Source organism: Aulostomus chinensis, chromosome 5 (genome assembly GCF_037954235.1).
Source record: "Aulostomus chinensis isolate RoL2024-O1b breed Wild chromosome 5, RoL_Achi_v1.0, whole genome shotgun sequence".
In the NCBI taxonomy this organism is placed as follows: domain Eukaryota; kingdom Metazoa; phylum Chordata; class Actinopteri; order Syngnathiformes; family Aulostomidae; genus Aulostomus; species Aulostomus chinensis.
Window position 1 is genome coordinate 10312570 of NC_141324.1, and position 24555 is coordinate 10337124.

Sequence of the window (24555 nt, forward strand, 5' to 3'; positions counted from 1 at the left end):
AAGTTTTCTCTGCTCATGCGTGTTGTAGTTGCCACGCCCCTCTGTGTGCTTGTGGCGATCTCAGTCTCGGTCTCTCACTGAGAACCACACTTGACACGACAGTCACCACAGGAACGATTTGTGCTCCTAGAGTGCCCTCTGATGGTGTATTGCAGTATTTCATGTCTGCAGTTCCAGGATGTCTGGGCTGTAAGCTGCTGGTGCTGGTACTGCTGCATCCCTGGGGGCAGCTGATGCTCCATGTTCTCTCACGATGCCGCTGTTGTGTTGGTTTTGGTTAAGAACGTTTCGCTGAGCCCGTCACAGCTCTAGTGACCACTGGCTCTGCTCCCCTCCTGCACGTGTGTTTGTGTGTGTGTGCGTGTGTGCGCGCGCGCCTCTATACACACATGTATATACACTGTCTACATGTTCATACACGGGGAATAAATGAGACATGGAGCCGAGCCTTGTGACGTGAAGGTGAGGCTCCTGATGGCTCCTGAGCTGCTGGGGCTCGCGCCAGCGTCCAGCACTCCTCCTGTCTGTGGACGGCAGTCGTGCTGGATGAAGATCAGTAGTACTCCATGATGTCTTGTACTATTACTCCTCTGGGAGTAGTGTGCTTTTAGAAGAAATGTGGTGGTAGCCCACCTGTTGGGAGGACCAATCAGCGACTAGGATTCGGGTTATGGGCGGGTCTGGGTAGCAAAGCTGTGGAGAGAGAGAGAGAGGAGGAGGAGAGGAAATCTCGCACTTCTGTCTCAGAACTTTTGCACCCCGCAACACGCAAAGATCCTGGAAACAACTTCTGTGTACAAGGCAGATCGGAACAGTTCGGGTTTCAACCGACCGGAGCCGAGGGAGGCTCAGCAGCCAGTCGGAACCATGCCGGTGAGACGAGGGCATGTGGCGCCCCAGAACACCTTCCTGGACACCATCATCCGCAAGTTCGAGGGCCAGAGTGAGTAGACGGAGCTCCGGTTCTTGACCCACGTGATTCAGTGTTATCAGTTTTTACAACATGAAGGAAACAGCATCCAAGTGTGACTCGTCTCAGTGGAGAAACAAGTTTCTCACAGTCACAGAGCCACGAACTCAGGGGAAGACCAATAAAACTTGTTTTCTGAGGGATACTCAAAGTGCATTGAATATTACTGCATTTGAACTCTCTAGAGTGTCCTGTGAAAGGCAGTACTCACATTTTCCCTGTACTGTGGTCAGGGCTGCTGTCCGATTAGTAACTTAGCAACTTGCTCATCCACACCTTCGATGCTGAATGTTGGATGTTTGTGCCGACGCCTCTGATTGGGCCTTCAGCCTACAGATGGTGATGTTATCAATGTAAAAAATCTGTTGATACGGTTTATATATTCCATGTACACTTAAAACTCATGTAAACATCTGGAAAAGCCAGTAACTTGAATATTTACTGCTTTGTTTCTTCATGATATGAGACAATGAGCCAAGAAAAAGAGACAAACCTGTGTACATGTACTGCGTACAGAGTAAATATCTGGCATCAGAGCCTTATCTGCTGGTACTGCTGACGTGTCAGTGTTACTGAGAAGCCTGTCGCTGCCACACCACAAGCAGCAAAAATTGATGAGCGTCACGTGTTCATGTGATAACTGCTGTTACGCTGGCAGCCGTCGACTCAGCGCTTCAGTCCAGAATCACCTCTCACACTGACGTTCACCTGCTGGTTGTGCTACATCACCGAGTGGGATGGAAACGTGTGTGTAGACATGTAGATGATTGAGATGACTCCATCGTGGGGGAATCAAGTGCATCAAAGGTCCAGTGGTTTCTTCTGCAGACTAAGTAAAGGGAGTTGATCAATAGTTCCCAATTAAAAACTTATGGGACTGATCAGAAAACATCCCCAGCATGTCACCAGCCATCAGTTCACATCTGTTAGTGCTAATTTTCACCTGAATATTTGAAAGCTGCTCATCTCTCAAAGCTGGGGCTGGAGCCCCCTGGGAGCCCACGCTGAGGAGGCTTCAGGCTGCTGGAGGGAATTTGTTCTAAAATGGTTTTCAAGTGAACGCCAAGAATCTGAGCAGGTGATGATGTGCTGCTGCTGCACGTGTGGAGACGATCATGTTTGACAGCAGCAGGCTGCCCCCTCAGGGGACCACACAGGACCCCTCAGTGTGTCACGTCCAGGTGCTGGAAAACAAACTGAATTCATTCAAATGCAGTGTTGTAGCTGGTTCTCTTTCGCTGTGACTGTTTCTCCTCCTGGCTTGTGTCACTTTCATGTGACACAAGCCTCGCCCCCTTTGACCACACAATACCGCAGGTGGGATTATTTTTTATATCTAATGACATCTTAACACATTTATTACTTTCACACTCTTCTTGAATTACTACAAGTATTCACTTTTTTCTCAAATCAAATCTGGTTTCAGTGAATTTGGTCAAAGTCACATGATTTACTTCCCTGCAACATTTCCAACATGGCCATTTCCCTCTTTTCTGGAAGATAGCACTCCATTGTGCGTATGTGTGTGTGTGTGTGTGTGTGTGTGTGTGTGTGTGTGTGTATGCACGCGCGTGCGCGCGCCGTGACGTCACAGGGCTCTTTAGAGTCAAATGGCTTCTTCTTCTCTGTCTTCTCGCTCTCTAGTGCCAACTATGGCAACCAAACAGTCCGTAAACATCAGCTATGATTGGGTGAACTTATTAAAACTAAGTGTAAGTGATTTTGGTCTTTTGACCCCAGTATGTTGGACACTTACCCTGAGCTAACATGCTACATCGCCTCGACGCCACACCAACCAGCAGGGAGCTCTCTTGATGACAACAGCCCAAAGTGGATACGCGGCAGACGGGGAGGAGCGCTACAAAGGCTCCGGCGCTTGGTTTGCCGTAGGAGGCCAGTTCTCCCAATCATACTGTTTGCAAACGTCTCATCTCTGGAAAATAAGATGGATGAACCCCCAAGATACCACCCTTGCAGACAGCCTCAATACCTTCAATGCCAGGTCTGATAGGCTGAACAGACACCCCCTCAAAAACCCCCTGTGAGCCCACAGACACTGCCTTTCAGGTGACACACACTCAGGTCCTGAAGGCTCTGAAGCAGGTAAACCCCACAAGGCTTTGGGACCAGATGGATCCATCCTGGAGTCTTGAAGGTCTGCGGGGAACTACTAGCTGGTGTGTACGCTGACATCATCAATCTGTACCTAACCCTTGTACCTGTAAGTCCGATATTATTATACCAGTACCAAAAGAACCAAACTCATCCACCCTGGATGGCTTCAGGCCAGTGGCGCTCACACCAGTCGCCATGAAGTGCCTAGAAAAGTTGTTTCTCACCCACATAAACCACACAGTCCCTGACACGTCGACCCACTCCAGTTTGCCTACCGTGCCAACCGCTGAGTGGATGACGCGGTGGCCATAGCCCTGTAGCCCCACATCACACTCTACAACACCTGGACAGCAGCAGAACACATGTCAGGATGTTCTTCCTGGACTACAGCTCTGCCTTCAACTCTCCCGGCCAAGCTGACCAGGAAGCTGACAGACCTTGGTGTCCCAACTCCCACCTTCAACAGGATTTTAGACTTCCTGCCTGATAGACCACAGGTGGTGAGGATGGGAAGGCAGGTGTCTGCTGAGCTCACAGTCAGCACAGTTTCACCACAGGGCGGCTGCCTCGGCCCAAACTCTTTACACTCTACACACGACTGACATGACTCCACCCAGGACACCGCCATCCTGGGCTTCATCAAGGGGGGAGATGAGTCAGGTTACAGGAGCCTGGTACAGGACAGCCGTGTCCACAGGGACCTCATCGTCAACACAGACAAGACAAAAGAACCAGTAGTGGACTCTAGGAAGAACCCTGCCCCTATTCAGCCTCTCATCATCCAAGGGACTGAGGTGGAGGGAGCCGACAGCCACAGATTCCTGGGACTGCAGGTGACATCTGGCCTGAGCTGGTCCTCAAACACTTTTGCTGCAGTGTAAAAAGCCCTGCTGTATTTCATCAGACTGCTCAGGAACTCAGGCCTGAACCGTCACCCTGTCACCAACTTGCATCCTTCACTTCCTGCCTTTATCTTGATCTTCATCTTCATCTGATGCAAAGCGAGTGTTTTATCAGAACGAGATCTGAGCTTCTTCTGACTCAGGAAAACTCTTTATGGTGTTGAACCCCTTCCTCCCTGCTGCAGCTGCTCAGCCCTCCACTGACAGACTCCTACATGTTTGCCTCCTCCTTCACTGAGAAGGTGGCCACCATCAGCAACCAGAGCCTGACCAGCTCAGTCTGCTCCAACCTGCTACCTCACTCTGCTCTTCAGCTCCTCTGAGTGAGGTCGAGGTCTCCAGAATTCTCCTGAACTCAAAACCTCCAGCCTGTCCCCTTGATCCAGTACCCACCAACATCCTGCAGACCATCTTGCCCACAATCAAACCTGCAGTCACACTCATTGTCAGCTCCTCCCTGGAAACTGGTGTCTTCCCCACTGCTTTGAAGCAGCTTGGTCACCACTGCTCAACCCGGCCCAGGTTGCAGGCTGGTCCCACTTCTGCCGTTCCTCACCAAAATACTTGAGCATTCAGTCTTCAACAGAGTTTCTGAGCATCATCAGAAGAACAGCCTGCCTGACTCCTATCAGCCTGGCTTTAGGCCTGACCTGTCCACTGAAGCTGCACTCCTGTCAGCCACAGAACCACTAGAGCTGCTGGTCAGTCCTCTGTCCTCCTGCTGCTGGACCTTCTGCTCCTTTGACACTGAACCATCAGACTCTCCTCTCCACACTCTCAGAACTCAGCATCTCAGGATTGGTGCTGTTGTGGTTCAAGTCCTACCTCCTATCCTTCAGAGCGTCATGGTGGGGAGAAGTGTCTGAATCACATGGCTTATTCACAGCGGTACCCCAGGGGTCAGTCCTTGGTTCCTTGCTTTTCTCCTTAAACACCACCTTACTTGGTGCTATAATCAGCTCACATGGCTTCTCCTACCACTGCTATACTGAAACACTCAGCTCCTCTTGTCTCCTCCACCTGAGGACATGTCTGTCTCAGCTCAGATATCAGTGTGTCTGGCTGGTGTCTCCACATGGATAAAAGAATGCCACCTTCTACTAAATCTGTCCAAAACTGAGCTCATTGTCTTCCCAGCGTGTCCCTGTGTTCAACCACAGATTCAAGTCTACTCGTGCCCACAAACTCTGCCACAAATCTGGGTGTCATGCTTGATGACCAGCTGACCTCTAAGATACATGTGGCGTCAATTGCTGGGCCTTGTTGATATTGTAGTGCTCCATGCAGAATTTTACTCTCAGGAACAGTTGGAATATTTATTGAAGTTTGGCCTCCCAATGAACCGGAACAAAGTCACGGGGGGGACGCTGGTGACTGGTACCCAGCTTCCACTAACACCAACAATCTTCTCTTCCATCTAAAAACAATAAATCAACCTCCTTAAAGGAGACACTCTCACCTACAAATCACAGTGAGGAGTCCAGCTTGTCAAACCCACAGTGCTTGGCACTAACTAGAGGCTGGAACCTAAAGGCACCAAAGCCGCTTTTATAGTGATGGTTCCCAGCAGAGCATTCCTCCAACACCAGATTCTTTCAGACAGTTCTTGATCAGTGGTATCAAAACTCTATTTTTCTCACCACCACAGACACCTCCAAGTCACTATCTGAAGACATCGTACACCATGGACTCAATGGGACTTTGAGCCTTGACGATAGCATGTAGTTTGACTGATGTCGTTTTTCCCTGAGACAGTGAGAGGAGGGTGAATGTTGAATACTGCCGTCCCCAAGAGGTAGAGACGGGAAATGTCTCCCATCGGCTGGCTCGTGATTAGATGTATGCCACAGATGAGATTCACTTAAAGCCATTTCAGTGAACGATCCAGAAGCAGCACCCTGCTGTGAACGTCTCCTCACTGGCTTCTCGAATCAAATTTAGATCTCTTCTTCTGGCTTACAAAGCAGTCACAGGAACGACTCCTGCCTCCCTGGAACCCCTCATGAACTTCCAAACTCCATACGACCCTCAGAGTCCCCTTTTACCTTTAAAAGACATCGGAAGGCTCAACTGTTCAGGGAGCACGAGGCAGTCAAACCTGAGCCTCTTCCTCCTGGTCCTCAGGGTGGAACGAGTCAGAAGGTCTGAGACCGGCTCTGAGTGAACACTCAGCACTGACAGTGGAGGATACTGAAGATACTGTTGATGTGGAATTGTTGGTTGTGGGCAGTTGTGGTTGCATTATAAACAAAAAACTGTCCCTTCTTCTGCCACTGGATGGCAGCACCTGTGGACAATCAAACTTGAAGCTCTTTGTTGCGCTTATTAAGGTTTTTCCCTGCGGTCTAAATACTTGCTTGTATTGTCCATCACTTTGGACCAAAGCATCTGCCACATGAAATTGTTGATTTGTAGAATTATCAACCAACAGCCAAGTAACGGACGCTTTCCTAGCAGAGGACTGCGCTAAGCACCAAAAGGGCTTGGACCTTGGAACAGATCCTCTCCCTTTAGAACTCTTCTGGACAGCTTTACTTATCTGGTGACCCATGAAGAGAAGTCATTCACACAAAGTGCCGTGTTTTCTATATTGAACAATTTGCTTGACCCCTTGGACTTCGTAGCTCAGTCATAATGCACTTGTCTGAGATCTGTCATTGCTCTAAGAGAGTGGGAGGCTCCTCTACCACCAGAAAAGGAGACTCATTGAAGGCTCTTGAAGACCGTCAGACGCAGCGGTGGTACATTCCATTCTCACTGTCATTAACACAAAGAAAGGAGCTTGCTTATAGCTACAGTCACTATAGGGGCTGGGGCCTGCTGACATGGAGGAATGCTACCGTGTCGTATTTGTCATAGGGAAGTTGAAATTGGCCCCTCATCCTGCCCGCGCCATTCCACATCAGGAGCTCTGTGCAGCTGTGGAAGTATACGAGTTGATCAGAGATGAGATGGACGTTGATAAAGACCTTGTTTTTCCACGGACAGCGGGGTTCTTATATACATGACACCACAAGACAGTTCTATATGTATGTTTCCAACCGAGTAACACAAATTAGAGAATCCACACACCACAACCAGTGGTATTATGTCCCTTTGGACCTGAACCAGCAGACCACACTACCAGGCCTACGCCAGCAGATAAACTCCAGCAAAGCAACAGGTTCTCTGGCCCAGCCTTCATGTGTTCTCACAAAACTACAGAGAGACCCCGAGCCAGCCTCTTGACACTCCAGCAGCCTGAGAATGGTGACGAGATTCATCCTGAGGTTATAACGCTGGCAACCAAGGCATCAGAGTCCCAGTTGGGTCCTCAACACTTGGAACAGTGCTCAAGCTGTAGCACAGCTATTCAGCCTACACCAAACTCCTGCATGTTGTACATCCTTTAATGGAAAAGTAGACAAAGGAGAAGCGAGAGGATAGAAATGTTTCAAGCTAAAACCCAGTATAAGGGAGCTTCCACAGGCTAAAGTTGTCATCATTCGCTCTGTCCAGGAGGAATTTAGATATATTGAGGAGGGTTAAAAGACATGTATGAGGCAAAACACACTCAAAGAGCTCAGTCCAGTTGTGGATGAAGATGGTGTGATAGGTTACATTTGCTGTCACTGTAAATGTTGACGTGTTTCAACTTATCTGTTATATTCTCTGTGTAATATTTCAGTTTTACTATGACTATAAATACATCGAGACTGTAAAATACGAAAAAGACGAGCCTTGTGTCATATTGGAGGAGTTTTTGGATGTTAGCATGCTGTCAAGCTTTACGCAGGACTACACACTGCGAGAGCAGGACTGTGTGTGTGTGTGTGTGTGTGTGTGTGTGTGTGTGTGTGTGTGTGTGTGTGTGTGTGTTTCACCCCTGATCCACCTCGGCTCCTGAGAGGTCGCTGCAGGGCTCATTAGCTCCTCGACTAAGTCGATGATTGCTTGATGTCGATGAAATGTTCAGTTATGTCTGCCGTCATATCACATTGTATCAGAACATCGTCATAAAATCCTATCATGACGATTGAATCATGATGCGTGGCGTGCTCGCCAGTTAAGATACTGGGGGGGGGCATAATGGTGGACATCCACCACCTCCGTCCATCTTGAGACAGTGGACCACTGATGTCCCTCCAGAGTACTGTGGTGGGTGCAGTACTGTCCTGTATCGCAGAGACACAGCACACTGATGTTACAGACACAGCTGTGGCGTGCTGGGGGGTCGTCAGTGGAGCAGCATGGTTTGAACTCACGTACATTAATGCAATGTGACATTCATGTCCACCATCAGGCTCCACCCAGTCCAGTCACCTGCTCACCATCAGAGGTGACGTCAGTTTGTGTTTGACTTTGTTTAGGCAGAAAATCTCTTTTATTTCGATTCAAATAAAGGTGTAAATAGGCGTAACACTCCTTCTCTCAAATTGCACACGGAATAGGATATTATATTTTGTATTTTTCTATAAAACATGAATACAAACTGTTTAATCTAATTGTTTATGGTTTTGACAAACTCAGCGATAAACATTTAATGTTACTGAAAAGAAAATCACTTTAAATCAACATGAGATTTCCATCCATCCATCATCCCTACATCCATCCATCATCCATCCCTCCATCCATCCATCATTCATCCATCCATCCATCCTTCCCTCCCTCCATCCATCCATCATCCCTCCCTCCCTCCATCCATGTTCCCCCTCTTCTCCTGTTCAGGGTGGTGGGGGTGGAGCCTATCCCAGCAGCCTTCCCCCTGGACAGGTCACCAGTCCATGTCAGGGCCAACACATAGAGACAGACAACCATTGGCTCTCCCAGCCACGCCTACGGTCAATTTAGAGTCTGGATTAACCTGGTCCCTCTTGATGTCTTTGGACTGTGGAGGAAGCTAGAGTACCAGAGAGAACCCAGCAGGAACAGGGAGAACATGCAGACTCACCCAGAAAGACCCCATGCTCCAGCCGGGGCTCCACCCAGAACCTTCTCGATGGGGGGCCACAGTGAGGACCACTGCTCTACCGGGCCGCCATACATTAAATTTCCAGTTAGTTTAAATGAACAAACTCTGCAGATACAGTTGGTCAACATGTACTCAGACAGTATATCACAGTAACAATATGGAACAATGATGTAGGCACACATGAAGAAGCAATGGGGAGGCTACGTCAGGATGACTGTTATGTAGAGGGAGACAGGCTTATGTCTGCCTACGTCAGCTCGCGTCACCTGAACCCCCGCTGCTGTAACACCCATGGTTCACAGTACCATTCTATCAGGACATGTGATACGATGTTAATACGCTGTTACATCCACAGCCGGATGAATGGCTGATTGTTTCTCCGTCACTCCTCATCCTCCTCCACAGATCGGAAATTCATCATTGCCAACGCCCAGGTGGAGAACTGTGCAATCATCTTCTGTAACGACGCCTTCTGTGGGATGGTAGGTTACACCCGGGCAGAGGTGATGCAGAAGCCCTGCACCTGCAGCTTCCTGTATGGACCCCACACCAAGAGGCCGGCGGTGGCCCAGATGGCGAAGGCTCTGCTGGGGGCTGAGGAGAGGAAGGTGGAGATTTCTCTGTACACAAAAGACGGTACGGTAGGACGCATCATCTTTGATATCTGTAGGCTGTCATCACTCGCCAGTGGCATCCCGTTGTCCTGACAGCGGAAACCTCGGCACGTGGCAGGCCGTCACATAGACTCCACACTCAGCAGGAGTGTCAGCAGAAGAGCACGCAGGTTTATTCGTGTTGTGTGATTTTTGCATCAGTTGCCACTTTCACCACTGCGTGTTGAGTGAAAGCAATCATGGAGGAGCTCGTCATGGTCGCGTCACCGACCTCACTATCGCTGATTTACCAGCTGCTGTGTCTTTGAACACACTTGTATATGGACAGCGTTGGTGTTTGAAAATAAGGCCGATATTCCACCACGTGTTCAGTGTGTTCAGAGTCCTGCAGTGGCGTCCGTGAGAGGACGCAACAGTCAGTCAGCGAAACACGAGACCGTCCACAGACACACACATGGCTTTTGCGAGTAAGTAGATTTCAAAAAGTTGCAACAAAACATCAGAAAACACGAGGACTTTTCTGTTGTCGTCCGGTGGTCGCCATGACTCCCTACTACTTATAACTACAAACATCTGTCAAACCTGGAGTGTTGCCGTCAGAAATGGTTTTTCCTGCCTTAGTGTGTCAGGTCTCTAACTTGATCAGGACATGTCTCACACACACAGCACAATCGCACACACACACACACACTGCACAATCACAATCACACACACACAGCACAATCACACACACAGCACAATCACACACACACAGCACAATCACACATCACAATCACACACACGCAGCACAATCACACACACGCAGCACAATCACACGCACAGCACAATCACACACACACAGCACAATTACACATCACAATCACACACACGCAGCACAATCACACACGCAGCACAATCACACACGCAGCACAATCTCACACACGCAGCACAATCACATGCACACACACAGCACAATCACACACGCACGCAGCACGATCACACACGCACGCAGCACACACACACACGCAGCACAATCACACACACGCAGCACAATCACACACACACACGCAGCACGATCACGCACGCACGCAGCACAATCACACAAGCAGCACAATCACACACACGCAGCACGATCACACACGCACGCAGCACAATCACACACTCACGCAGCACAATCACACACGCACGCAGCACGATCACACACGCAGCACAATCACACACACGCAGCACGATCACACACGCACGCAGCACAATCACACTCACAGCACAATCACACACACACACAGCACAATCACACACACTCACGCAGCACAATCACACACACTCACGCAGCACAATCACACACACACGCAGCACAATCACACACACACACGCAGCACAATCACACACACTCACGCAGCACAATCACACACACACGCAGCACAATCACACACACTCACGCAGCACAATCACACACACACGCAGCACAATCACACACACACACACGCAGCACCCCCCACGTGTTTTTGCTACTCTGCTTTTACACGGTGCACTTGATTTTCATGACAAAGGTGACTGACGGCTCAATGTGGTTTATTTCACTCCCTGTTCACCTCCACTGTTTCCATCAGTGGAAAGCAGCAGAGACTCATCTGTGGTCAGTGTGTCACCAGTAGTGACATCAACTTGATGTCATTGGTTTCATCTGTGAAATGGTCATGTGACAAATGGAGCAATGGCGCGAGGTGTCTGTTGGACTCCGTCACTCCGATCGTATGCATTCACTCTTACCAGTCCAGCCGAAAACAGAATCCCAGAGCTGACAAACTCAAGCAGCAATCATCCTGCTGCTGAAGGGGAATTTAGGAAACCTTGGAGAGCAGCAGCCGATGACCATCACATATATACTCACACACTCACACACACACACACACACACACGGATTCACTTGAGAATATCAATTTACAGGGTTGTATTTGCTCTGAATAATCAGTGAAAATGAGATTCAGCCATGGAGCTGCGTGTGTGCTTGTGCTTGTTTGTGTGTGTGTGTGTGTGCGCGTGCGCGCACATATGTTTGTGTGTGTGCATATGTCTGTGTGCGTGCGTCCTTGTTTGTGTGTGTGCGTGCATGTGTGTGTGTTTGTGCACACATGTGTGCACGCGTGTGTGTTTGTGCACACGTGTGTGTGCATATGTGTGTTTGTGCACACGTGTGTGTGTGTGTGTGTGTGTGTGTGTGTGTGTGTGTGTGTGTGAAATGAAAGCGCTTGTTCTTCATGTTGAGCCAGTGTCCTGCAAGTGGGAATGGTAGTAATTCTAAAACGATCGTCTTGATTTTAGGTGCTTCTATTTGGAGCTTCAGCCAGTAGAATCTGGGTCACAGTCTCACGGAGCCGAGCTCTTTTCTCCTGCAGCCGTTCTGAGACGGAGCCCAGAGGAGGCTGGAGATAAACGCATGGAACGACAGCGAGTTTGGTTCTGACAGTTTAGACTGCCAGAGAAAAGTCAGCCACGTGTTTTTCAAATTCACAGAACTAAAATTTCAGGACGCATCCTGTCCAACCATCTAAAGACCGGTAGGTTACATTTTCAGGAAATGTGTCTGAATCGTGCTTGGAGATCAGCACCGTTGTCGGGGCTTCCCCTGGAGACGTTGTTAGGCCTGGTGGGCATCATTTGAGGCCCAGTTGCAGGGCAGTACTAAAAGTTGACTGGAGGTTAGAGAACTGACTTGTCGCCACCGGTGCCAGAACACAGCCTGAATGCAGCCGTACCTGGTGTAAATCCGGGGTAACAAGGTTGTGCCAAGCACCTAACCTGCTGGGGGAAACCCTGACCAGTGTGAGGCGGTGTTATTTTCGTAGAAATACATCTGTATAGTACTTACACCTGGGGAGGAGGCTTTCTATCACTGCGCTGCAGGAGAAGTCTTGGGGGAAAAAAAACGGCTTGCAATGTTTTATTCAGTTTGTTGATTCAGAACTTTTTCTTTACAAAAAATGATTTTTTCCTTAACATATGTCTTTGCAGTGGGAGGGGTTTACCTTATGATAAGCGTGGCGTTACATTTGGAAATGGTAGGAAGAGGTTGCAGGTTGATTGGTCCGTCCCTCATTTGTCTCTCACTCACACACACACACACACACACACACACACACACACACACACACACACACACACACACTTCCCCCTGGTCGGGGGATAGTCAAACCAGTATGTCTTCATCACCGGACAACAGGAATGTGACAGTTTTTGACAGGCCCGCCGACTCTCGGCATGTTTCCATGACGACAGTAATGTCACCATCCTGGAAAAGTACAAACAAACAATGCAGTTCTTCAAGGTCCAGATTTACTGAGACGAACCTTGTGAACGCATCGGAAAGCTCTTCTCAGTTTTGTTAATCCTGACAACAGGAAGATAAATGAACCAATCAAACCATCTCCTCGCCGGAGGTAATTAGTCGTGATGGCAAACAATTAGTGTCCGCTAACTTCGTTATGGAGGCCCTGTGTCCTGCCCGATCCAGCTGTGAGATTCTGCTCAGCTGGATGTGATTGGACAGATTCATCCTGTGGAAGGTCACATGGGTTAAAGACAAACTTTGGTGGATAACAGCTCTAATGTGATTGGCTTCACGGTAGTTTTCCACATTTGAGCAGTAACCAGTGGAACAACGCTGTCCCCTCACTGCCTGCTGCAGCAGCAAAATAGAGCCCCATTCACGCTCGCTCCCCCGTCTCAGCCACTCCTGCCAGCGACGGTAGCTGGGTTTTGTGTTACGTTCACCAGATTTATTGCATTTGCCCACAGTGAGGGCTTTAACAGGCAAGATTTGGCTTTGCAGAGTGGTTAATGATTCCAGAGCGGCTGACGCAGCACTTTGACTGCGACCGTCCGTCAGGAGCTGTGCTGAATGCGGTGACTGAGACTCCTGGCAGGTGCCGCCGCGTCCTGAGGAGATTATGATGAGGGTGATTACATGCGTGGTGAGACGATGGGTACAGGCATTTGTCTTCCAGGTGCAGTGTTGATCCACCAATCAATCTCACAGATGCTCTTTCATTCTGCGCACAGTAACCCAGCACAGTTATAAACACCAGGGCTGAAACGATTCTCCTCGCTGCGAATTCTCCACCTTCAGGCTGCGTTCGAACCCGCGTGCCTGCTCAGTGGTCACAGTTTTGTTCCAATCCGCAACATCGAGAAAGACAGAAAATAAGGAGGAGCGACGCACAGGGATGTGTCACACGACCGACTGAACATACTGCTAACATGCTGATCAGTGTGTGACTTCAGGCGTGTGTAGAGTGTAGAGCACCTTTGTCATGGAATTAAAAGATAAAGTCTTAAAAATTCTTGATGAACTCCCAGGTTCTGCTAGCAGAGCGAAGCTGCTAACCTCAGCTCTGGCTCCCTCTGTTATATGACCTCTAAAATGAGAAGACTAATGCTCACAAGCAGGTGCCTGAAACTCCTGCATCACATCTTAGTGACTCCAGAAGGCAGACAGTATATTTAGCTTGAAGCTAACGGAGACTGACGACCAACAACAGCTAAACTGTCCAGAAATGTCAGTTTATCATCTCTCCAGGTTGTCAAGTGTAATCCAGGTCTCCTTAATCCAGTTTCTCACTAATCCATTAACACTTTGATCTGAGATAAAACGACATCTCTTTTTATTAAACACATGAACAAGGACGGAGGAGAGCGCGTGAGCTGGTTCAACTGAGAGCACCAGCTGGTTGGGTTCAGCGCTGCCATGAGCGTCAGCACCAGGATCCCAGAGATCAGTTTAGTTTCTCATTTTGACTTTCAACTTTCAACTCCATCATAGCCCGTACACACACACACACACACACACACACACACACACAGGAGAACGATTGTGTCAAGACAGTTACAGGCTTTAGGCTCCATAGTCGTGTGTGTACGAGGGGGGGATCAAAAAGTTTTGCAACCAATCGATCTCAGCTGAAAACCACAGTCGTCTTGGCGCCGTTACTTCAATCGAAGTGAACACCACTCATCAGCTGCCCGCTTGACCAACATCACCATCGACAGACTGCTTTCTTGTCCGTTACGTTCATCTGAAGACCACACAGATTTGCCATCTGTGAGCGGACAATTGGGCTGAAGCTGCGCCAACTCGATCCAGATCCCGAGTGCTCCTGCATCATGACAATGTGTCCGCTCACACGGCGGCCCGCACTGTGACTTTCTTGAATAACCAACACGTTCAATTGCTTGAACACCCACCCTACTCACCAGACCTTACCCCTGCAACTTTTGGTTGTTCCCAAAACTGAAAAGGGGGCTGGGTGGAAGGCCTTTTTCCTGGATCCAAGACCTTGCACGGTCTGTGCATTCAGAACTTCGAAGTATTCCTCCTTCTGAGTACCGTGAGTGCTTCCAGGGCTGGCTGCATCGGATGCAACGGTGCATAGAGGTTCAGGGGCTTACTTCGAAGGAATGGAGTTCTTTTGTTGACTAAAATTCTTGTTTAGAAATACAGACCTTGGTTGCAAAGCTTTTTGATCCCCCCTCGTATTCCCACACACACTAAACACACCTCATTACATACAGCGCAGTGAGCACATGGGGATTACAGGGAGGCTAAGTGGGACCTTCACGCTTTCTCCCCCTGCATTACTGAGACCTCTGAGGTCACAGAGGAGGACGGGGGGATCTGCTGGGTGCAGGATATCTGATATCTGAGTCACGGTAACGTCAATACCTGAGTTGATGCTGTTGTGGTCATCTGTGGTTCCCCTCCCTCAAGACCATCTCCCCTCCGTGCTTGGATGCCTCAATCAACACCCGTGATTCTACAGCAACAAGCGTACTGACACATCACTCACACGTGTCTCAGTTGAGGCGCTGCATGCTCGGCGGGACGCTCGCACCGTGGAGTCCCAACAGCAGCGTGTCCGTTAGAGCTGGCGTGGAGGCAGTTGAGGTGGAGGAGACACAGCAGGGCTCCGTGTTCCAGGGGTGCAGGACTGGGTTTGACTCCTGAGACTTGTGCATTTAGTTTTTTATTTCCTCTTTGACTTGCTTCTGCACTTTTACACACATTATTTTCATATATTAATGCTGCTCAAAGCTCTGAACCTCAAGCAGCTTCACTTTTAGCTCCTGACACATTTTCACTGTGGGGTCATTAGAGATGCACGATATTATCGGGCGGCCCGGTGGAGCAGTGGTCCTCACTGTGGCCCCCAGCAAGAAGGTTGTGGGTGGAGCCCCGGCTGCAGCACGGGGTCTTTCTGGGTGAGTCTCCATGTTCTCCCTGTTCCTGCTGGGTTCTCTCTGGTACTCCAGCTTCCTCCACAGTCCAAAGATATCAAGAGGGGACCAGGTTAATCCAGACCGTAGGCGTGGCTGGGAGAGCCAATGGTTGTCTGTCTCTATGTGTTGGCCCTGCCATGGACTGGTGACCTGTCCAGGGGGAAGGCTGCTGGGATAGGCTCCACCCCCACCACCCTTAACAGGAGAAGAGGGAGAAGATGGAGGGATGGATGATGGATGGATGGAGGAGGGATGGAGGATGGATGGATGGAGGGAGGGAGGGAGGGAGGGAGGGATGGATGGACGATGTTATTGGCTGATATGAGCTTGAAAAACAAATGATCCATGCCAGGTGGGCTGAAAGAGGACTTTAAGATGAGGAAGAAACGTCCTCCTGCAAGCTGAAACAGTCCAGTTGAGCAGGATACGGCACTTAAGAAGAGCCAGGACCTGGAGGACAAAGAGCCCTCACCAACACGTATGGGATATTGGCAAAAAAACAAAACATTGGTACATTGCTGTACCTTTAAGGAAAACCTTATCGTGGCTGCCTGGAGAACTTGATTTGATTAAATAGATTCATTTCAATAAAACTTTAATTATTGTCACAACAATGCAAAACCTTTCTCCAGCTGAAGCGCTACCATTGCCATTTCGGTCGTATTCCGTTTGAACAGCCCTCATAAAGTAGGTGTTGAAGCTAGCTACCAGGTTTCTCTGTCAGGTCGGGGGGGCAGATGAGTGAATTGATAACTAGCAAAAGCAGGTCGGCAGCAAGAAATAATGTCACCACAATCCAAGAGACACACAGTCCAACTGAGGCCATACTTAGAGTCCAAAACTAAAAGTGGGCTTGGTCTAGACTCGACCGTCACGTGTTCCACATCCTGCAGCTGTGAGGTCGTGCAGCTGAGCTCGCACCGTGTGTGCAATGTTGGGAACATCCCCCGACTCCAGTGCCACAGGACATGGAAATTCCATGCTACCTACAACCGACAGCGCCTGGTCACCCAGAGCAGCGAAGCGTCCGGGAGCTGCTGCTGATGTCCCTGGACATTTCCCTCTCGCTTCCCCAACGTTGGTTGCCGTCTCCTGCTGCTAACATTAGCAGTAGCCAGCTGCTGGAACTCAGCGCTGTGTCAGATCTTGAGATGCTGGATTAAATTCTGGTGCGAGCATCTCGTCCTGCTTCACTCTTCATCTTCCATCTTCAAAAGTCTCCAAACTCCCTGCTTTGCACCACCACTGCAGCTTACCAGCTAGGTTCTGGTCCTGCCACCACGACGTGGTGTTGGGTGGGGTGGTACTGGGGCATGTACACACAGTATCGGACCCAGTACCGGTGTCAGTGCATCCCTAGATGTAGAACCATTCAGTGAACATTCAGAAACTGAAAAGGTTCCCTCCTTTATTTGGGGGTAATGTTCCCCTGCAGTACGTGATACACAGCTAGAGGACTGGGTCAGTGTATCAGGACCATCTGTGGAGTTTGAGCTGCAGGTTCACAACTTCAAACCTGACAGAGGTTCTGATCTGAGCAGATCACCTTCCAATTGAGACTGTATTTTCACCACAAATCCCATCAGATAAAGGAAACACAACAGAGAAAATGAAAAAATGTACATGCCTTTTCTCTGAGAGACAACAAAGTGGCAGAGACGGAGAGCACCCTCAGGACTAGGCTGGGCTGATGGATGACCCGTGTTGGACCACTTCAGCCCACCGAGTGGTTCTCTTCTGCAGGATGAACTCCGTAAACCCACAATGTCAATTCCCAAAAACCCAGTTTCACTGTGGATGTAATTTGTCCTCATATGTGTTGTGGTAAATTACTAGTATCTTAACCTGTGACATCATATTAGACCAGCAAACAAGCCAGACTTAGTCTGACATTATTATGGTTAATGTTGAGTTAATTTACACGTCTTGTCATTTTTAAAGTAGGAGGCACTCAGAAGACCAGGAAGCTGTTGTTACACACGGGATCACATGTCTGAAATGCTCCAGACCTGGACACGCGTGTGGAGCGGGACTCCATGCTGTGTTTGTTTGGCTTTGCTTTACTTGCATTAGTTAGAATGGACTCTATCTATCTATCTATGTATCTATCTATCCATCTATCTATCTATCTATCTATCTATCTATCTATCTATCTATCTATCCATCCATCCATATCTATATATCTTTCTATCTCTCTCTCTCTATATAGATAGATAGATATAGAGAAACTGTATATATAGATATATATAGATAGATATGTACAGTATATATACTGTATAGTGTGTGTATGTATATATAGTATATATAGTGTGTGTGTATATATACTGTAATATATATATATATATATATATATAAAATGTGTGTGTGTGTGCCATGGTACTAATGTTAGCATTAGCACCACAGCACCAGCAAGCGACTCCCTTACAAAGGCTGTGTACGCACGCCTGAAACTGGCACACGCTGCTGTCCGTGCAAAGTTCGTCATTCATCAATCAAACCTGATGTGGGCATGTGAGTTCTGAGCCAGACCTGCCAGCATTGGAGAGACTCAGAAGATGAGGTGGTGACTTGATGAGATCCTGAAGTGGCGCCTCCGACACATTTAGGTTCACTTCAAAACAAACATTTAATTTTGTCTCAATAATGTCCAGTGAAACTGTTTTTCTTTATCAGCTATAATTTTTCATAAACCCATCCCAAATTTGAAATTACAGAAAGATAAAATCGATATATGACCAGTGGCTCAATGTCCCATCAGCTCTTCTTCTCCGTTTATGGTTGAATGTGGGCATGTCAATGGTGGGACGTGAAGCAGGTTCCATGTCTGTACATTTGCTAGCAGACGGTGATTTATGAATAGAGACTGTTGCAGGTGAGTGTCCATGCAGATTTATAAACCTGGACATTTTCATCTCCTCAGCCTATGTGCACTAGTGACGGTGTGAGAGGACCAAGGACGTTTTGACAGCAGTCGTTAGTCACCTCTCGACCTGCGGCTGCGCCAGACTCTTCACATGGACTCTGATTTGGTGGTGAGAGTCTTGGTATTGATTTGGAGACAGGGACACGACATGTGGCTCCATAATCTTGTTAGCTAATAGATAATAGATAGATATACTGTCAGCTCATGTTTACTGTTTGTCAGCTTCAACATTGGTACTATTATTATTTATATTATTAACTTTGAATCTGGCTAGCATGACGTTAGCTTTCCTGCTAAGTGGACTCCAGTTTACCTCCGGTTGCCTGCTCACGTCTCTGGTCCGTCCTAATTCCTGGAACAGTGCAGAACATTTTCATTACATGGGAAGTTAACAGTATAGAATGCACTTCCCAGGTTGTGGTCAAGGCCTCAGGTTATACCCTGGACACAGAGCTGTGGCATTCAAAAACACATGAACATATAATGACTGTCTTACTGTTTGTTCTTTGGGAAATGACCAATGTAGTTTCATATAGTATCAGCAGGATAGTTGGGCTCTAATGTGTCCATCAGTCAGGAATTCTTGAACCCCAACGTGCATCGGACAGCTCAGCCGTCCCTTAATTCTAATTTTTTACCTTGTTGGTTATTATTCCTTAAACATTGTCTGTGGTTGGTCACATCTGGTCCACCTGGACGTCTTTATTCAAACTGAGCACAGCGGTTCATGATGGAAATTCACCTTTGCACACCTTGTGTTACCCTGTCTTTAAAAAGGGTTTAAATAGAACCGTGCACGCACACACACACACACACACACACACACTGCCAGATCAATGTAGACGTGTTTATTGATTGCAGTTAAATCCAACCTGAAGAGTAGTTTGTCCCGTTAATCTCCAGTCTTAATTCAGCTGTATAGATTCACAGGATACTGACAGAAAGACTCGGTACACACAAAAAGCACCACAAGATACAAGACATAACTTCTTTGTTCTCCATGAAGAGCAACGTTACTGAGGAAGTCAACAGTACCAGTAAAGTCAACCGCTCACAGTCACCAGTAGAGATGTGCGCATCCCCTCAGTCACAGTCATTCAGTTCACCGCTGCCCTCCTCCCGCTCACACTCATCGAGGGAGGGCAAAGCATTGGATATTCGCAGGATTGAATTTCATGATAGTTTCAGTCTGCTCACTGAGTGGATGCACCTTCATGAGTGTATCTGTCATTTTCCCTCTTTGTTTTGGAGCATATTTTGAGCAGAAGCTACACCTCATAGTGTTGGTTCTTGTGGCCACACAGGTACAATGAGATGACTTGTTTGTATGCGAGGCCAGTCTGAAGTAGCCAACCATCTCTGAACTCCAGCCCGAGCTACCGGCCACGTCCCTGATACAGAGTAGAATGTCACTGCTGCCACCCGCCCGTGTGCTTGATTCCACTCGGGGTCTTCCACGTTCATCGTCATGGATCATGAATTCCTCACCCAGAGGTCCCTCAGGCAATGCGCTTTACAGCCTTGTAGGCCAAAACAACTGAATTCTTTGAAGGCCGGTGGCCATTTTGTTTTTTTTCTGCTAAAAGTTACTCCACTTTTTCACTTGGGCCCCGGGGCTGAAGTTATTATTCAGTCTTTATAGAGAGTCAAACCTGTCTGTGGTCACGAGTCCCTGGAGGTGATGACCCGACCAGTCACACATCAGTAGCATTCGGTGATGTAGTAGCCTTGTGCTACTGGCTGCAATCGTTGTGTTATGTCTGATAAAACCAGCGAGAAACAGCAGCACGCCAGTCATGGGTGACACCTCCAAACACATTAACCGGTGTAACCTGGCACTGACAGGCAGGCTTCTAGACGCTAACATCAACAGGCGCTACAGACAGAACACCGGCAGGTTGTCAGGCCGATGTCGCTGTTACTGTAAAGGTCTGGACGACGCTTGTTCTCATGCGGAGTGTGGCTAGCTCCACCCATCCCATGTACACAAGCTGACCTGCATGTACTCAGGTGGTAGGGCGCTTGGAGCAGAGTTATGACCCTCATCACTGGTTCTCTTTGACAAGCGTGTAACCTGCACCGCAGCAGCACCACCAAGACCTCTGCCAAGACACGTTTTCTAGTATTTCATTAACATTTGAAATCACAACCCATCCCTCCCATCCAGCAATCACTTCTACTCAACGAGTGACATTTTAACTTTGAAAGTCCTGACACCAAAAGGTTCCTGAGGTTGTCTCATTCTAGCACAGGAGAGGACAGGTCCAAATGTTGCAGTATTGTGTCTTCACAACTTCAGAGACACCAAGTGTGCTGGTCAGTAGTTTACTGCTGCTCCGACCGTGAGGAGCTCTGATGCACCGCCATGAGGACTCAGGCAGCGCTGCGCTCCTGGCAGCTTAGCCTCACATCATTATTAAGCATTTTACAGAATTAGAAAGATCTGTTACTCAACACGTGATTTTTAAAAATGTTTCAAAATACTCATAGCAGAGAGGAAAGATGGAAACAGGAGGAGAGGATAGTGACAGGATGATGTCAGATCGGTGTGTGCGTGCGTGTGCATGTGAATAATCTTTTGGTTCTTACCATTAATCTCTAATCCGTTAGTTTATAATTTCTTTTAGCTGATACGGTACTTATGCTGTGATGAAAACCATGATCCTATTTCTGTCATTGTCCCTCCAGAGTGCTGCTGACCTTCATTATGACCCACCTACACACACACACACACACACACACGTGCTGCTGCTGCTGCTGCTGCTGTGGATCCTGGTGTGGTGGGTTTTGGGGGCCGTCATATCAGAATCGGTCTTCTTCTTCTTCTTCTTCTTCTTCTTCTTCTTCTTCTTCTTCTTCTTCTTCTTCTTCTTCTTCTTCTTCTTCTTCTTCTTCTTCTTCTTCTTCTTCTTCTTCTTCTTCTTCTTCTTCTTCTTCTTCTTCTTCTTCTTCTTCTTCTTCTTCTTCTTCTTCTTCTTCTTCTTCTTCTTCTTCTTCTTCTTCTTCTTCTTCTTCTTCTTCTTCTTCTTCTTCTTCTTCTTCTTCTTCTTCTTCTTCTTCTTCTTCTTCTTCTTCTTCTTCTTCTTCTTCTTCTTCTTCTTCTTCTTCTTGCTGGGACCACAGTGTGATACTTGTTTGTGCTTTGAGCTGGCGGCCATGTTGGTAATATGGTAAAAGTTATGAAACCTCCCACATGTTTTGCACCCAGCTTGCTGGACTGGCAGCACCTGATCAGCTTCAACACTTAATCCATGGACCTTGTTTCCATGAGGCTTTATGTTGGCTGTGAACAGCTCACTCTGAGCCGTCGTGGCTGTGACTTACCAGTCAGCTCGTTGCAAGTTAGCTAAATTGCTCCTGCACGTGGGAGCTCACATCTCTGACATCGTGCCATGTTTAACCCCCACAGAAACATTCAAGCCAGTACACCCCACCAAGATTTGTCCATGCAAAGACAGAAACAGGACTATTTCTCACCAATGCAACATTAGTCAGGCCACACTTCCGGTCACTGAAGAATGCTAACATGCTAGATACGCTTCTAGATCCTGGTCAATGGAGAATGCTAGCATGCTATAACCAATTCTAGCTCCTGGCCATTGGAGAATGCTAGCATGCTATAACCAATTCTAGCTCCTGGCCATTGGAGAATGCTAGCATGCTGTATATGCCTCTAGCTCATGGTCATCGAAGAAGGCTAGCATGCTATATATGCTTCTAGCTTCCAGTCATTGAAGAATGCTAGCATGCTATATAGGCTTCTAGCTCCCAGTCATTGGAGAATGCTAGCATGCTATATATGCTTCTAGCTTCCGGTCATTGAAGAATGCTAGCATGCTATATATGCTTCTAGCTCCTGGCCATTGGAGAATGCTAGCATGCTATATATGCTTCTAGCTTCCGGTCATTGAAGAATGCTAGCATGCTAATATGCTTCTAGCTCCCGGCCATTGGAGAATGCTAGCATGCTATTTATGCTTCTAGCTCCCATTGGAGAATGCTAGCATGCTATTTATGCTTCTAGCTCCCATTGAAGAATGCTAGCATGCTATATATGCTTCTAGCTCCCGGCCATTGGAGAATGCTAGTATGCTATATATGCTTCTAGCTCCCAGTCATTGAAGAATGCTAGCATGCTTTATATGCTTCTAGCTCATGGTCATCAAAGAATGCTAGCATACTATAACCAATTCTAGCGCCTGGCCATTGGAGAATGCTAGCATGCTATATATGCTTCTAGCTCCCAGTCATTGGAGATGCTAGCATGCCATTTATGCTTCTAGCTCCTGGTCATCGGAGAATGTTAGCATACTACAGCCAATTCTAGCGCCTGGCCATTGAAGAATGCTAGCATGTTATATATGCTTCTAGCTCCTGGTCATTGGAGAATGCTAGCATGCTATTTATGATTCTACCATTTCTTCCTATTAAAAGAATGTTTTTCCCCGCCGGTATCTCAGATGTGCTGGCTTATGGGGACTTGTGGGGTCTCTTTAAACACAATTAAAGAATGTGGTCCTGGACCACCACAAGTGCCAAGACCTCTTTTATATATAATTTGTACAGAACTTGTTTAAAGAGAAATGTGGCAAATGTTTTTTTTCTCAATTATTGTTGCTAGTTTCCATTTCTGCTCTGTTTAGGAAGTATCACCAATGATGCATCGTGGGTAATCTATTAAATGAGTCTGGCGCTGTCAGTCTGGAGAAAATCCAAATCTAGCGCTCTGCATTTCGACGTATCAGAGAAATTGGATACACTTGAACCTGTATGTCAGGACCAGGAGTGCATCACAAGACAGTGTACAATACCAACAATACAATAGTACCATCATCACCATCATCATCATCATCATCATCATCATCACCATTATCATCACCATCATCATCATCACCATCATCATCATCACCATCACCATCATCACCACCATCATCATCACATCACCATCATCACCATCACCATCATCACCATTATCATCACCATCATCATCATCATCATCATCACCATCACCATCATCACCACCATCATCATCACCATCATCATCATCATCATCATCATCACCATTATCATCACCATCACCATCATCACCATCATCATCATCACCATCATCACCATCACCATCATCATCATCACCATCATCACCATCACCATCACCATCACCATCATCATCATCATCATCACCATCACCATCACCATCATCACCATCATCATCATCATCATCATCACCATCACCATCATCACCACCATCATCACCACCATCATCACCACCATCATCACCATCATCATCATCATCATCACCACCATCATCACCATCATCATCATCATCATTATCATCACCATCATCATCATCATCATTATCATCACCATGATCATCATCATCATCATCATCATCACCATTATCATCATCATCACCATTATCATCATCATCACCATCATCATCATCACCATCATTTTCATCATCACCATTATCATCATCATCACCATCATCACCATCATCATCATCACCATCATTATCATCACCATCATCATCATTATCATCACCATTATCATCATCATCACCATCATCATCATCATCATCACCATCATCACCACCACCATCATCACATCATCATCATCATCACCACCACCATCATCACATCATCATCATCGTCATCACCACCATCATCACATCATCATCATCGTCATCACCACCATCATCAACACCATCATCACCACCATCATCACCATCATCATCATCACCACCATCATCACCATCACCATCATCATCATCACCACCATCATCACCATCACCACCATCATCATCATCATCATCACCATCACCATCATCA

The 24555-nt window shown here is 47.5% G+C and overlaps 1 protein-coding gene across 5 annotated transcripts in view; it reads left to right on the forward strand.

Annotated features, from left to right (window-relative positions):
- The first annotated feature begins 144 nt into the window (after positions 1 to 144).
- The window catches only part of LOC147261154 (voltage-gated inwardly rectifying potassium channel KCNH2-like), a 64601-nt gene continuing 40190 nt past the window's right edge, over positions 145 to 24555 (forward strand). For 4 of the 5 annotated variants that reach the window (XM_086203066.1, XM_086203067.1, XM_086203070.1 and 1 more), the window contains exons 1-2: positions 145 to 943; positions 9344 to 9574. In XM_086203066.1, the coding sequence (XP_086059192.1) occupies positions 868 to 943; positions 9344 to 9574 (307 nt within the window). In that variant the 5' untranslated portion in view covers positions 145 to 867. The remainder of the gene's footprint in view (positions 944 to 9343; positions 9575 to 24555) is intronic. The other variant, XM_086203068.1, reaches the window with a different exon arrangement.